This window comes from Monodon monoceros, unplaced genomic scaffold (assembly GCF_005190385.1).
Source record: "Monodon monoceros isolate NGI ecotype Baffin Bay Population unplaced genomic scaffold, NGI_Narwhal_1 Super_Scaffold_9, whole genome shotgun sequence".
Lineage (NCBI taxonomy): Eukaryota > Metazoa > Chordata > Mammalia > Artiodactyla > Monodontidae > Monodon > Monodon monoceros.
This window is the reverse complement of record NW_021703786.1, coordinates 12,387,775-12,401,823: the sequence shown is the minus strand read 5'-3', so window position 1 is coordinate 12,401,823 and position 14,049 is coordinate 12,387,775. Positions and strand designations below refer to the sequence as shown.

The following is a 14,049-nucleotide window of genomic DNA, read 5'->3' as shown; positions in this document are numbered from 1 at the left end:
AGAAGTGTCAGGATTCTAATTTCAAGTCAACGATTGATGAGAAATTTAACGTTTTCTAAATTATTTTTTAGTTTCAAATGAATCTCATGTTTATATATGCTACATGCTTTCACTACATTAAATGGCGGTTTACTGAAATTAGATCCTGGGGCAGGCCTGGGGTCTGCATTCTAATGTGGAGGTGCCCACCCAGGATCCACATGCACAGTGGCTAAGGTACCTGTCAGCAGCAGCAGCGGTTACTATGTATAGGCTTACTCTGTGCCAGGGCTGTTCTAAGAACTTCACGTACATGAATTCATTTAATGTTCACAACTCTTAGGAAGTTGGTACTAGTATCCTATTTTATAATTGAGGAAACTGAGTCAAGTTAGAGAGCTTAACAAGTGAAGGAGTCAAGTTCCAATGCAAGTAGCTGGCTTCAGACTCTGCTCTTAGCCACTGTGCTTTACTACCTTTATATAGTTTTCCAAGTGATGTGATAAAGTCATGAGTTTGGAGGGTGATGAAGTCAAATTTGGAGTGGTGAGAGCTGAGAGGAAGGATATGAATGTTAGGACTTAATTTGGTAGAACTGAATGAGGAAGGGTAGGCTATGGTGAGGACAAAAGCACTGCCTCTGGAGTAAGGTTGGGTTTTGGACCTAATCCTATATACCAGTTGGGTGTGTGAAAGTGGACAACTAATCCAGAACCTTTTATGCTTTCATAAAACTGTACTTTAAACATATAATAAATGCATTTTTAAAAATGCATTACTTTTTATACAATTATTTGTTGTTAATAGGCAAGCCCTGCTTTGGCCTGCTTGTGAGGCTTGGAATTCTTAACAGGCCAAAAAGGGATGTTAAACCCAGCCTCAGTAAGAGTCTGCAGAAAGGAAATAGTTGCTGTTCTCCCCGTCTCACAAGGCTGGATGAACAACACAGTGCTAAAGTTACTTGTTTTGGGGAAACATTTGTTCCTCTTAAAACATGGGCATAAAGCACTTTAGGAAACTGGTTTCCCAAGAGGCGCGTAAGGGTTTAAAGAAGAATGTATATGTCAAAGCTCGGGGTAGTAATTGAGGCCAACCTGGGAATTCCAGTTTACTAGGGCAACTGTTTTCAAGCCATTTAAGGTAGGAAGCAGGGCAGAAATTAGGTTCTGTCTCTCTTGGAGTGTGTTATATTTTTCTAAAGTGATGAAATTAACTACTAAAGATACCCAATCCATCTCATTACTGTCTAACATCCATAAAATTCTCTACAAACTGCTTCTGCAGTAAAAGTTGGATAATTTCCCACAGAGTCAGCTGTTGATAAAGGAGGGTGTCTGCGTTCCCTCTTAATGTAAACAGCAAGAGCAAGCTGGGATAATTCATTTACATCCTATGAACCTTGTTGCTGAGGTTAACGGAGCTGGAAAAAAAAAAAAGTCTCCTAGCAATCATGCCAACCCTGAAACACCATGTTCTGACTAAAGTGATTTAATTTCCCCACAAGGGGTCCACACTCACCCCTCCCGTGTTTTTTGCCTATTCCCTCCAAGTGAGATCCTGGCTCAAATGCAACTATGGCCATATATCCACCCATATTCTCTTCCTCTCGTCAGCCAGCAGTAAATTCTTCCTCACTTGTGCTGGCTTACCTTATGAGAGTACAGGTTCTGTGAGGGAGGAACTGATCTGACTTTCCCAGGTGCCTTCGACTGCTTATAGAAGGCACTCAAGGGACTTCCCTGGCCGTCCAATGGTTAAGACTTCGTGCTTCCACTGCAAGGGGTGCAGGTTCAATCCCTGGTTGGGGAACTAGGATCCTGCATGCTGCGTGGTGCGGCCAAAAAAAAAAAAAATAAAATAAATAAAGGGCGGCACTCAATATTTTGAATAAAAAAGGAAATCCCTCAAATATCAAAGCATATTAAAGAATTGCTCATATATAACTTAACTTTAACGTTTTATTTTGTGTAAAAAAGGGCAAATTTAGTGAATTATTTTCATCTTGTACACAAAGTTATAATTTTAATGCTTTTCACATCCATGCTGAAAATTTGCAATTTGGTAAAAATGAAAGGAACATAAATTTCTCCAAAGGAATTTTTCACGCCATTATATACACTTTACGAGAAAGTTTCAAACACTTTCTCAATGATCACAAGTTACCAAGAAAATAAAAGATTAAATTTGTACAGATATTGATCTATTTATCAAATACATACAGAAATGATGTAAAAACCTTATGCAGTTTACTTTGACCTCTGTCCTCAAAAGATTTGCCCAGGGACAGATACTTTTCTTTTGTATAAATGACTGTGGCTTTATTTAAAATATGAAAATCAAAGGAAGAAACCCAGTTTAATCACAGTATTTTTAAAATCCCTTCCCAATAGTAAAGGATCATTACCAAATATATAGCACCATAATACAAATATTGACGGGAGAGGGTATTCACATCACACAAAATTAATAATAATAAAAACAAACAAACACTGAAAACCCGTGTTAGTATCCGTAGAATAAGAAGTTGATAACAGCTTTAGCTTTCCTCATACACAGCAAGGAAAAGGTTAAAGAGTTTAAACTACCAAAAATCCCCAAATAATCCTAACAGGAAAAAAACAAAACAAACCCAAGGTCAGCAGTACATCTGAACCGTAGAATAGAATGGGGCTACTGAGTTGTACACTTGGAGTTGTGGCTAAGACATAAATCTCCTCTGCATCAACTCATTTTCTGTTCATCGGCAGCAGGGAGTTAGAGTCTGAACGATGAAGAGGGCTTCAGATTGTGTTTATTCGGTAGGAAGTCCTTACCAACATTTAACGTTGGTCATGGGATTAAGACACGAAACACTTCATAAATAGGTGGGAAATCTGAGAACACTCAGAGCCTGGCTTTGCTGTAGAACTGGAAGCTTATAAAACCTGGCTACAAATGAGCATTTCACAGAACTAATTACCAGGCTCCAAATCAAATCCCTCCTGGTTTATTCAGTTCCCTATAGAGCCCCTAAGCCCAGGGTACTGTTAGAGCACACGATACAACTGGCTTCTTGTGCCCATATCATGGAATCGGAGTCCTGGGTTTAATTCACTAAGCCTGAGAATAAAGATTGTTGTAACCCTTGCTTTTTGGAAGTCTTCCAGGCTTTAAGTTTATAGGAAGATTCTTAAAAGTTAAAGATTTGGGAAGTGTGAGGATGTCACATTTACAGTAGGTCCCTCTCAGTAATGTTGTTTAAGATAAATATCCAGTAATTTAACAGCTGAATTCACATATATCTGACACATGAGAATCAACTTGGCATTGATATGATCTGCATTTATGCCCCTAAAGAGTCAGTATTAAGAAATGTTGACATGCGATTCCATACATTCTTACACTATAAAGTAACAAATTTTACTTCCAGTAGCAACTATAAAACCTTATGATATTAACCCCTCTTGCATAGAATGAGGTAAACCTGTGCATATTACCAATGCTATTATTCCCAAAAGTAGAGCAATATTTTAGAAAATAAATTGCTGGTTTTTAATGTTTTATGCATTTTAAAATTCAAACAAAAAAAATCTTACCTAAAATGGTCTCCTGGGGCTTTCCATTAACATTTTTTAAAGCATTCCATAGGCTGAAGGACTGTAGAGGTTAATCATTTTGATTAATTTCTAATTAGCCCTACCTATATTCCAGAGGAGATGGTCAATATTACCACTCTGAAGAGGCCAGGCTAAGACCCAGAAGCACTTCTAGAACAGATGCAAGTAATTCCTGAGAGTTTAGTTTATGAACCTCACTGGTAAATGCTAAAGCTCTCTCATTCAGTCACAACTCAGAAAGTCAAAAAATGCAGAGAGCAAACCTTTCACCAATTTACCTTTATATCCTTTTTTCAAAGGAAGCCATGTGAATTTTAAAATAGGGAATGTTCAAAATGGTCCAAATCCATTATTACTGTTAAAATTAATTCTGAATAGAGTTAAAGACAATTCATACTAATTTTATATATATATAATTAGTATGAATTGTCTTTAAATTTTAAGAAAATTAAATTCTCTTTCAAATTGGTTTTCTAACAAATCCAGGATAGTTAAAAGCAGAGCTGGAATGATTTTGAAATCTAAACTTATCTTGGCTTTAAACAACTGTTAATTTGATTCTCCTGGTAATACAGAACATGTGTTTTGGGGTGTGGTTATACCAAGTATTAGCTCACAGATGGAGAGAAATGGCAGAGAACTGATGAGAATCCCTTTTGTGGGGTATTTTTTAGTAAGGAAAATAAAATAAACTTAGGACAATATTGCATTTTTCCCCAACCCCTCAACATGTAGACTGAGATCTTGTATATCTTGTCAACCATTCCAGTTTAACACTTTAGTGTTAGGATAATTTTACTCATTTTTTAATTAAAAGAGAACATATAAAAGTATCCAGAGTTCTTCCAGTTTCACACAGAACTCTAAAGAAATTTTCACAGAATGAAAAACACTTCTGTACAAATATTTAAAATGGGCTGCAATAAAATGCCAACAAGCAGACTTAATTACCCTTCCGTGATCTATGTGGTGATGAGCTCTCCATGGGGCGGGGATGGGGGGGATGTTCAGTTGCATATTCTGCAGCAGAGGAAGCTGGAGATGTGACTGGCCTAACTTCCAAAATCCCAAAATCTCCCAACAGGTACCAAAAAGGTTCATTTGTAATGACAGTTCATTTGCATTTACAACTATATCCTTCTTAAATCATTTCCTTCAATCCTGCTACCTAAACTTTAATCTTACCAAAAAAGTTAGAATTTCAGTTCTTGTTAACAATGCACATAAATCCAAACTTGGAAAATATTACAAAATTCTTTCAAAAGCTTCAAATACAACACAAAAATTGTCCATCTTTATAAATTGAAAAATTTCCCCCCACAGCTAAAATAGTTTCCCTACCCACTTGAAAAATCTGGAACTGAAATTTTCTATGTTTAGCAAAATGTCCCAGTAGAATAGCCCCGCTGTACAGCTGGATTGATTATAAATCAGTCCTGTGTAAAATTCTTTCCCTCCCACCCTCAGTTTCTGAGCAACCTCAGGGCTCTTGTTTGATGTAGAAGTTGGCAGAGCCATTGCTTTCCTGATCAGATGCTCCTTGGAGGAAATTATAATCCTCTCCATCTATCAACTCCTCCTTCAGCTGCAATGTAGTCACTGTAAGAAATAAATGTACAAGATGTTATTAAGTCTTTCTAGAATATTCAGATTGCTTCATGTTCCACCAGCTTCACAGTTAATAAGACTTCTTCATGTCTTCAATAACTCTTAAAACTAACCCCCCCGAAGGAAGAGCATTTAATTAATTTTCATTTTCAAAGTATATTCATAGTTAAGAAGAGTTCCAAAAAGGAACAATACTGCAAAATGGACACTGCACAAATGGACACTGTCAATGAAACGTTGAAGGTAACAGTGATCACTAATTTGACTAGAATGATTAGAAGTTTTCTCATGATTAAGTATTCACTTTTATGTCAATGTCTACATAAACAGCATATTTCTTGGATAGTTCTGAATAATAAGTAACACAACAAATGACGTTAACATGTTATTCTCTCCAAGGAGTACCTAAAGACTCTCTTCATAAAAAAGATATAAATGTGATAATATTAAACACCTGTATTAAAACTAAAATCAAGAAAAACTTAAGTAATCATTTTAGGTAAAATAAAAATTGATTGACACCAGCAACACGAAAATCCTTGGTATAAAAAACAGCTAACTTTGGGAATTCCCTGGTGGTCCAGTGGTTAGGACTCTGCACTTTCAATGCCAAGGGCACGGGTTCAATCCCAGATGGGGGAACTAAGACCCTGCAAGCTGTGCAGTGCGGCCAAAAAAGAAGACAAAAACAAAAACAGCTAACATTACCAATGGGATCACTTAACAGTCGTACTACCTGTCTGAGTTCTTATCTGAAGGCTTCTTTTTTTTTTTTTTTTTTTTGCGGTACGTGTACCTCTCACTGTTGTGGCCTCTCCCGTTGCGGAGCACAGGCTCCAGACGCGCAGGCTCAGTGGCCATGGCTCACAGGCCCAGCCGCTCCGCGGCATGTGGGATCTTCCCGGACCGGGGCACGAACCTGTGTCCCCTGCATTGGCAGGCGGACTCTCAACCACTACGCCACCAGGGAAGCCCCGAAGACTTCTTTTTTAATGAAAACAAACAACAGTATAGGCAATCTTCAATTTATGAACAGGTCATGTTCCAATAGGTCTTTATTTTTATGGACAACTGTTTTTCAGTTTCCAGTATTTTCAGTGGGGTTTAGGTTTCTTGGTAGTCACTGAAGTCATGCTAGTCATAATTTTTAGTGACAGGAGGGCTCTTCTTACTGCATGGACAAGCAAGAAGAAAAAGAGGAATGTTTTCTTTGCTGGTCCCAGCACTGGTCTTAGGCAAAAGTTTAGGTTGTTTAATTCTGAGATTTTCCTATCTCTTTTTATAAACATCTCTTAAGTTACCTCAACGCAGTTAGTCAGTTATTTCAGGCTGCCCTAAATCCTTTCCCCGAAGCCCACCCTCTACTTCCTATAGAACACCTCCCTTCAAAAAAATTACTTTCCTACTTTTTAAATGAAAATGATCTCAGCTAGGTGTTAAACAAACACTAGTCTTAGTAACTGCCAACCTCTCAGAGATGTATTTGAGTTTCTTAAAAAGTTACTGTTTAACCAAAATTGAGTTGGTAAAGTTTCAAATAATTTAAAGAACAGGTGATCTTTTATGCTTATATTCTCACTGGAATCTAATCCCACGGTGAGTAATGCTAACTTTCTTCTTCAATTTCTTCAGCACAGAGATCTGTTAAGTCAGAGTTCACAAACTGGGCTTTTCCCTCCCTCACCTCTGCCCTGGGGTTCTTTCAATTGGCTGAATATTCTGAAACAGGAGATTTCATATAAAACCATGAAAAGTAGGGAGACTTGGTAACATAAGACTAGCATTCTTGAAGGGCTATTAACAGTGGGAACCAATGTAGCCTAAGGCCTCCCTCTGCACAACTTGTGACTCTCAGGCTGGCTGCTCAGCCACTGAGTAACCACCTGTCTGCTTCCTGCAGGGACTGTCTCCAAAGGAAAGATGAAATTTTTTTGTTTCTTTTTTTATGGCTCTTTTCATAACAATTGGAGTGAGAGGATGAAGATATATATGGAATGTAAATTGGGAACTGCTTATACAGGGGGAAAAAGGTCAATTTATGAGAATTAGGACTCAGAGTATTTAGATGAGTAGTAAGCCAACTAAGTTTCATGAAACAATAACACCACGTGGAACAATATTAAAATGGCTATTTTTAAAGTCAAATAGTGATAGAAAAATACTTCGTGTCTTGATTTTAGTTACAAAAGATTAGTTTCAAAAATAATGGTCTTTGACATCTTATTTAATAATTTAAAGAATAATCTTTTGGGGCTTTCCTGGTGGCGCAGTGGTTAAGAATCCGCCTGCCAATGCCTGGGACACGGGTTCGAGCCTGGGTCCGGGAAGATCCCACATGCCGTGGAGCAACTAAGCCTGTATGCCACAACTACTGAGCCTGTGCTCTAGAGCCTGCGAGCCACAACTACTGAGCCCGCGTGACTAGAGCCCGTGCTCTGCTACAAGAGAAGCCACCGCAATGAGAAGCCCACGTGCAGCAACGAAGACCCAACACAGTCAAAAATAAATAAAATTTAAAAAAAAGAATAATCTTTTGAAATAACGCTAATTCATTTTATTTTACTTTGGTACTTGTTTTGGTAATGGTGTTAAAAAATTTAATAGCCCAAAGACTGAAAAGTGAATACACTATGCCTACAATAATAGCAAAACACATACCAATCAGACTGCTGAAAGGTAAAGCAAACATGACTGTGCTTACTTTCTTTAAAAAATCCTTTAAAAAAATTAGTTAATATGATAAAAATGCTTTTATGGAGGATATCAGACATATAACAGTTATCCTTCAAGTCAAACCAACATGCGTTGTTAAGGACATTTGAACAACACCATGAAAATAAACACATGGAAAAGGAAAAAAACCCCAAATTTCATTAAAGGTGCAGTACCCACAATAAAAGGTTGATTAAAACAATATCTTGAAAAAAAAACAATATCTTGTTATATGATGATCAGATGGCTAAATGAATGAGAAAAGAATTACTGTGCTTCAAGACCAAACATGTTCCATTCAAACAGATGCTTTTTGGGTTTTTTTAAATGTAAGAAAAGTAAATTGAAATTCTAAAGCACATCCTGAAACTATTTGCACTTATTATTAACAACAAAGTTCTGGATTATGCTTCTACTCATGTTAAAATATGGAAACAATGTTCTTAAAAAAAATAACTCAAGATAAAGGTGAAACAGTCACTCAGATGTGTAATGTTTTAATGCAAAGTTTCAGTGTTTTCAAGGAACCTAAAATAAAGCCTGTCTGGTATCTTCACACTTATCATTTCTCCTTTACAGGCCTTATTCTCAATGAATGATGGATGAAATAAAATAGATCCTGTGGCTGATGTCACTTTCTACACAAATGCATTTTCTTGGCTCTGTTTTTAAAAAGAAGTTACTTTGCTGACTTTACTCACTAACATTTCAAAAGACAATCTAACAGAAATCACATTTTCCTAGTTAGAAGTCCATAAATAATAAATTCTCTCAATAGTTAAGCAAACCGTAGCTTTCCGAGTTAAGACAGCAATGTAGTCCCTACGTAGTTTCACCACAGTAAAATCACATTAAATCCCACAAGATGTGCCCCTAGCTCAGAAGATACACACAATAGACACTAGTGGAAAGGGAAGTCACTTAGGAGGGCTTGTGGGTTCCATCCTGTATGCCTACTCCCAAGTTCCTGGGTTTTGCCAATCCTAAAAGTCAAGTTCTCTCACAAAACGTGACACACGCCTTCAAAATCAGTCTAATGCTTAAAGAAAATACACCTCAAATGCAATAAAAATTCAAACATATTCAGAGCTCACAATGTCTGTAGTTAATCACTTAGGTTACAGAAAACTTTCATAATAACAAGTACAAAAAGGAAAAAGTTACAGAGACAAGAAAAGAAGCTGAAAGGCTCTTTAGTCATTTGAAGGTATTTCCATAAAAGAGCAGATAAACTTGCATTTGAAGTCCTAATCCATTTCTTATACAAGAGAGGTATAGTAATTTTCTCTAGATATAAAGATATGAGTGATCTTCAGAAAAACAGACTAGGAAGGATCAAGATCACCTAATACACTGTTTAAGAAGGCAAAAGCTAAAGAACATATTTTAAAATGGAAAAAAAAAGGCTGATGACAACTTCAGGTGCAAAAATATTAGCAAACAGAGGAATGAGAAGAAAACAGAGCTAGGTACTAAGTCCCATCATGGTTTTCAACATATAAAAGGCATTTTAAAGACTGCAAATTAGATAAAAAATTGTTTAAAGGCAATAGTTAGGATATGGCAGAATATATGCCAAGGTAGATACAACTTTGGCTTTGGGGCTATTTGATCTGTACTCACGTCTAAGATTGATCATATGCAAGTGAAGCCTCTGACATTCTACGGTAACATGTTTGTTCTTAGCATTTACAAAGGGCAGTCTTCCTTATCCTCTACCAGCTTAGCCTAACCAATTCAACTCAAATTAAATGTCATTTACTTACTTAATCACTGTACATACATAAACATGAAATTATAGAAATAAATTTCACTCAAATTCAATACCAAAATTATAGAGGTATTATATTTCCAAATCCATGTTATTCAACTAGGACTGTGGTAAATGTTACTACCAGAACTAAAATCACACAGGAATACAAAACACATCCTGCCTACTGAATGAGACGCTATGGAATGCTATGAACAAAGCCTCATTTTTGGATCTGATTAATCAGATTGCTCCCTTATGGCATATTTCTCCCTCAGGTCAAGTCACGTAGAATTCTGCAATGCAAAACGTTCAACCATTTTAACGAAACCATGAAACAGTACAAGTTGTCTCACAATTCCATAAACTGAAATCACAGCTTTACCTGAATTTGAAGCTCAAAAGTGGCTTGTAACAAAATAAAAATCCTTCCCTGATTATTCATTTTAGTGAAGTGACTACCAAAGACTAATGAAAATGAATTTTTTAGTTGAAAGAAAAAGAAAAATTTAATGTCAGCATCCGTCATGCCAGACCACGCTTCTGTCTCCCACCACCCTAACCCAGACTTTGACCCTCTGCAGTACCTGAGGTGCTGATGTGACCAATTACCTGTTTTGAGGCTGGGACTGAACTCTCGGCTAGTGCGGGGAGGTGGGAAGGCCTCCAGGGCTGTCTGTGCTGGAAGGGCTCGATATAGAGGGGGAGTCAACTCTTCGCCACCAGAGAAGCTCCTCCGTACCCCACCTGTCATGGGCAGGCTCGACAAACTGACAGGCTTCTTCCCAATTGGCATCTTCCTCTCTAAATATCAAGTTAAACTAAAGTAAGCTTTTACTTACATGTGTGGTAAGAAAACTGCATCATAACTAGGAAAGGTGTGCTGCACAGGATACTCTGAAAAGAGAACCAACTATGCAAGGTTTGTATTTCCGAAAACAAGGTGTGTGTGTGTGTGTGTGTGTGTGTGTGTGTGTGTGTGTGTGTGTGCGCGCGCTGGGGAGTGGATGATGGGGGAGATTATTTCTAGTCTCTCAGAGTCTGGTAATCCTGGTTCTTGACTCTCTAATCAATTTAAAACAAAACAAAGCAAAATGAACTACAGAGAGCATCCAGTGTGGAGAACAGCTGGCTAATTACCTTCAAAAAAATTTTAGTTTGAGGGGGACTGACAATCCAATGGCAGAGAGGGTTTTAAAACCCTACTTGTAGGCATTTCACTGCCCATATAAGCCCAAACAAACACTGTCCTTCAGGGAGAAATCAAACAGTTTAATTAATGAATTATATGAGTGGCAGGATTTTACTGATATGAAATGTGCTCCCCTAACTTTTGGTTTATAATTCACTCTTTTAGAAAACAATTATAATTCTTATTCTGAAAAGCAGTTCTAAAATTTAAATGTTTGTTGCCTGCAGGTTCTTTAGCAACCTAATTTCTTTTGAAACACCCTTTGGTTACGGTTTCATAAGCACACATAAGCTTTCAAAGACTTACACAATGCTTTTACCAACAACAAAAAAATAAGCTTTGCAAATACTGAACAACCAAGCATACTGCATTAATTTGATTGAAAGCTGAAGGATACTTACATATCTTTGTGACTATAAATTATATCTGTTTTCTTCCAGAGTTTACAAATGACTCAGGCAAGAGCAATCAGAAATTATCCTTTGCAAAATCAGAACTAAAAGACAAATCTAAGTTAGACAATATTCTTATGTAAAATGATCTGGAAACCAAGCTCCTGTGAGTACACATTCAACTCTCAACTGCCAAACCAAAATCACTTGCAGCATTCATTTAGACGAAAAAGTCTAATGTACTACACGCTTGGAGGTAAAAATGCAAGGAGAATCTCCAACTCTCTACTACTTACAATAGCCCCTGAAGATGGTACAGAAATTAGTGCTGGTTTTCCTGCTCTAGAATTACTAAGCCTTGAGGAAAAAAAGGCTTTTCAGATTGGACAGATCATGCGCACACAACAGTCTATATGATTCCCTCGACAGAACATCACCCTCATTTTTCAGAAGCACTAATTAGTAGTTATCCCTCTGCAGCATGAACACAGCTAATTAAAAAACAGGCTAGAACCCGCGCACTGCAATGAAGAGCAGTCCCCTGTTCGCCGCAACTAGAGAAAGCCAATCAACTGTCTAGTTCTGTAAAAAATAAGCCCTAACAAAGAACACACTGATGGATGATTTTAGGTACAAAAAGACCAAAGAGCCATAAGATGAAACAACAGAGCCGGAACATAATAATCTGTAGACAAACTTAAAAACAAATAAAAGGTTTTGTGGCCTGACTGATATAAATCTGCATGCAATGGATGACTTAGGTTCCTGGACCCCAACTTCTTTCTTATTCTGCTGGGTAAAGTTTTGTGGAAAAAATTTCTAATAAATTATTTGCTGAGTAATGTGAAAAAATAAAAGGAACAGTGTCCTTACAATGAAGACTGCTTCTTCATTCACAAAGCACTACAATTCCTTATCCTCAGTTCCAAAATTCAAAGGTTTTTTTTTGGCAAAACTTTGGCAACAAAATCAGACCTCACTTGGTGATACTATTTATAATCTTTATTTGGCCCATTAAATGTAACTATTTATATATATTTTGCTTCAAAAAATGCTGCAGATGGGGCTTCCCTGGTGGCGCAGTGGTTGAGAGTCCGCCTGCCGATGCAGGGGACATGAGTTCGTGCCCCGGTCTGGGAGGATCCCACATGCCGCGGAGCGGCTGGGCTCGTGAGTCATGGCATGGCCGCTGAGCCTGTGCGTCCGGAGCCTGTGCTCTGCAATGGGAGAGGCCACAGCAGTGAGAGGCCCGCGTACCGCAAAAAAAAATAAAAAATAAAAAAAAACAAAATGCTGCAGAGTCTGCAAGGAGTGTTACACAATATATGCTACACACACTGTACTTCTTTTCTAAAATCCAAAAAATTCTAAATTCCAAAACACATTTGGTCTCTAGGATTTCTAATAAGGGACTGAGAGTCCCTAGTTCTTTTCTTTTCTATGTCCAAAGGACAATTTAAAGGCATTAGAGGGACTTGCCTGGTGGCACAGTGGTTAAGAATCCACCTGCCAATGCAGGGGCCATGGGTTCGATCCCTGGTCCGGGAAGATCCCACATGCCGTGTAGCAAGTAAGCCCGTGCGCCACAACTACTGAGCCTATGCTCTAGAGCCCGCGAGCCACAACTACTGAGCCCGTGTGCCACAACTACTGAAGGCTGCACGCCTAGAGCCTGTGATCCACAACAAGAGAAGCCACCACAATGAAAAGCCCGCGCACCGCAACGAAGAGTAGCCCCCTGCTCGCCACAACTAGAGAAAGCCCGCGCACGGCACTGAAGACCCGACGTGGCCAAAAATAAATAAAATAAATAAATTTTAAAAAATAAAGGCATTAGAGATGATGTCATAATATTAAGAGCTATTAAAATGTTAAAGAACAAATTATATTTTTAGCTAAATTCATTTCTTCAGCTAATCCAGAAATCTGATAATGTTAAATGTCACTAAAAACTGGGATAGTGATATCATCACTTCATTAATTTCACATTTCTTCCCATGCCCCCAGCCCATTAATTCAAAATAATTAAGCCCCATAAACCATAAACAAATCATGTAAGTGTCACACTGAGGAGGTATGTGAACTGTGTATACAATGCTCAGAAATTCGTCCTAAAAAATATATGTCATAAAGTCACTGAGTAATAAAAAGCATTCTTAAATTCGACACATTGCAAAGAAAATTCTGAAATCTCATAATAATAATAAATAAAAAGTGAAAAGACAAGCCAAAGCAGCCTGTCTTAGAGAAAGCTTAGTGATCACGTCTGCTACGGTCAGCCCACTGACATGAAGTTGCTACGTGACTTCTTGCTAATCAGTTCCAGATAAGTGGGAAGTCACTTTCATCTACCTGGTCTGGCAATGTTCTCTAGAGTTCTTTTAGGTGAATATCAAACAGCCAGTCAGCAAAATAATTTTTGGTCTGTGGGAGGCTTATGTCCATAATATAAAAGAGAGGGTGAGAGACAGGCCTGATGATTATCACTATTGTGAGGCTGACTTGGGTTTCATGTGGGGAGGAAACTAAAGCACCACTGCCGTGGCTGCTAGAAGTCCCCACTGAAAAAACAATTAACATCAACTATAATCAAACGTGTGAAGGTATATTTGACTCTTCACACTGTTTCAGTCTCTTGGTTGTTAATGAGACAGATTAGCACTTAGTTGAACATATGGCAAGTCAGTTGGAAAAATGTGTTTTAGTTTTAATCCTCTAATATACTTTTTACTTTTAAAAAAATCTTTAAGTAAAAATAATCTTATCTCAGAATGAAATATTCCATGACAGGTTTCATGAAGAGAAAAATCTGTAGTTTAC

General features: G+C 37.7%; 1 protein-coding gene across 10 annotated transcripts in view; it reads right to left on the bottom strand.

Annotated features, from left to right (window-relative positions):
* Positions 1-1,925: 1,925 nt before the first annotated feature.
* The window catches only part of MBTD1 (mbt domain containing 1), a 69,879-nt gene continuing 57,755 nt past the window's right edge, over positions 1,926-14,049 (bottom strand). For 9 of the 10 annotated variants that reach the window (XM_029211038.1, XM_029211037.1, XM_029211031.1 and 6 more), the window contains one exon: positions 4,037-5,174. In XM_029211038.1, the coding sequence (XP_029066871.1) occupies positions 5,056-5,174 (119 nt within the window). In that variant the 3' untranslated portion in view covers positions 4,037-5,055. Of the gene's footprint in view, positions 5,175-14,049 lie in introns of all 10 variants that reach the window. The other variant, XM_029211040.1, reaches the window with a different exon arrangement.